The sequence below is a fragment of the Salvia hispanica genome, unplaced genomic scaffold, assembly GCF_023119035.1.
Source record: "Salvia hispanica cultivar TCC Black 2014 unplaced genomic scaffold, UniMelb_Shisp_WGS_1.0 HiC_scaffold_122, whole genome shotgun sequence".
Lineage (NCBI taxonomy): Eukaryota > Viridiplantae > Streptophyta > Magnoliopsida > Lamiales > Lamiaceae > Salvia > Salvia hispanica.
Genome location: NW_025951494.1, coordinates 1 through 2,178, shown reverse-complemented (window position 1 = coordinate 2,178; position 2,178 = coordinate 1). Strand labels below are relative to the sequence as shown.

Here is a 2,178-nt window from a genome sequence, read left to right as displayed (position 1 = left end):
AGAATTTAAACCCCCTGTATACTAACTTGTATGACTTGATAATAGCATTTTGTAATAGTGGTTTCGAATATAATCACCCAAGATTATCATTTTATCTGCTGCAAGTATCATTTTGCCATTATATAATTCAGAAGTATCATTTTATCTACTGCGAGTATCATTTTATAATTTTATCAGTCAGAAGTATCATTTTATTAGCTTATATATCATTTTGTCCAGGTTAAAATATCATACATCATTTTATAAGGTTATTGTCATTTTATTTGCTGCGAGTATCATTTTTTCAGGTTAAAGTATCATTTTATCAGTTTATAAACAAAAGAATCATGTTATCAGCCAAAATGTCATTTTATAAGCCCAAAGTATCATTTTATTAAACAAAAATGTCATTTTATACACCAAAAATACCTAAACTATATCAAATGGCTTCAATCTGTCTTCTCATTGACTCTACCACAATTTCTTGAATCATGACGACCCATCTCATGACATTTACCACACCGTCGTAGAGGCTTATTTGCTTTCCTTATTGCACTCTCCCTCTTTGCTACTCTGCCACTAGCTGATCCTTTGGTACTAACAACGTCTGGAGGATGTACATCAATTACATCAGGTACTGCCATTCCATAAAAATCCTCAACCATCTTCTTCTTTTCAATGACTGAAGGTGCTGCACAATTTCCAAATATATGCTCTTCCAAATCATCAAGACCAGCACTTAACAAAGACAAATGATCCATACTTCCCTCAGACTTTTGGACTAATCGATAAAAGTTGGAGAACAACTTTTTCTTAACTTCCTGCTTTTCATCCAAATCTGCAAGATAAAAGATAACATTATTACAATAAATACTATCATTTCTCTGACTGAAAAATAGAATTTTTACAAATAAGGTTAAAAATGGAGCACACGTTCAAATGGTTGTTGTTCCTCAGATGGTAGACCATGGGCTGCCTTTAGTAAAGAGCTCTTCAACCACCTTCGACCAAAATATTTCTCAGGAATGAGATTAGCAGACTTATTCTTCAACAAACAAAATATATGACAACATAACAAACCAATTCTGGAAAACTTCTTGCAACTACAGTCGAATGTGTCTTGCTTACAATCATACTTAACATCCCATGTTCTACCATATTGGTCCTTGACCTGATGCATCTTGATGTTATCCTCAACAGTTATAGAAACAATCTCACATACCATACTTATTTCCTGTTGTACATGTTTGAAAATAGAATCAGTGTAGATTGTAGATGCATGCTTCTCAATAGGCAATTGGGTTGACAAATCAGGAATAGTTGAGTAATCCAAGTAGTTCAATCGTGAATTGGCATTCCTTTGATCTCCCACAGCATAATTAAAGAAATTGATGAACTGTACAAGATTTGCACGTGGCTTTGTGTAGTTTTTAAAAAAGCTATTCTCCGATTCAGACATCGATGTAGTCCTAAGAAGCGACCCCATGGGAAAATCTCGAAAATAAGCAGGAACCCAGAATTCTCTATCTTCAAACATTGATCCAAACCAGTGCACGTCTTCTAATCCATACCGTTCCATTATATCATTCCATATTATATCAAACTCATCAGGCTCTAACAAATCAGACCAAACACATGCATTCAACTCTTTTTTGAAATCTTCATTACCAAGTAAAGATTTGGGCAACTTATCTGACACCTTAACCATGATATGCCACATACACCATCGGTGCCTTGTTTGTAAAAGTACTTGTTGAACAGCAAGTTTGATCCCCCAATCTTGATCAGTGATAATCAATTTGGGTGCTACCCCCATGCATCGAACAAAACAGCCAAACAACCAAGAATAGGATTCTCTACCTTCACTTGATAACAAGCCAGCTCCAAATGTAACTGGTCTAGAATGGTTATCTTTTCCAGTGAATGGAGCAAAAATCATGCAATACCTTCAGAATATAACATAAAAATGAATTATATTTTCATGCATATAGAAAAGTATCATTTTATCAGCTATGACTATCATTTTATCAGCCAAAAGTATCATTTTATCAACTGAAATATAATTTAATCAGCAAAAAGTATCATTTTATGTCTATTAGCAACAAAAGTAATATACCTGTTAGTGTTGTATGTTGAATCAAATGAAATTACATCTCCAAACATATGATAATTTCGTCTTGAAATAGCATCAGCCCAGAA

General features: G+C 33.8%; 1 protein-coding gene across 1 annotated transcript; it reads right to left on the bottom strand.

The window, feature by feature from the left end:
• Positions 1-410: 410 nt before the first annotated feature.
• On the bottom strand, positions 411-2,166 carry LOC125198124 (protein FAR1-RELATED SEQUENCE 5-like). Its single transcript, XM_048096562.1, has 3 exons — positions 2,096-2,166; positions 913-1,925; positions 411-817 (listed from the first exon to the last, which is right to left on the bottom strand). Exons 1-3 carry the CDS (start codon positions 2,140-2,142, stop codon positions 429-431), a joined length of 1,449 nt encoding a protein of 482 aa, XP_047952519.1. The 5' UTR covers positions 2,143-2,166; the 3' UTR covers positions 411-428.
• Between the last annotated feature and the right edge of the window lie 12 nt (positions 2,167-2,178).

Excerpts from the sequence above, each read along its gene's own strand:
- LOC125198124 (XM_048096562.1), bottom strand. The coding sequence starts at position 2,142 with ATGTTTGGAGATGTAATTTCATTTGATTCAACATACAACACTAACAG. Across the intron at positions 1,926-2,095 it reads TCAACATACAACACTAACAG|GTATTGCATGATTTTTGCTC; the intron begins GTATATTACTTT and ends TATATTCTGAAG. Across the intron at positions 818-912 it reads GGAACAACAACCATTTGAAC|ATTTGGATGAAAAGCAGGAA; the intron begins GTGTGCTCCATT and ends TTTATCTTGCAG.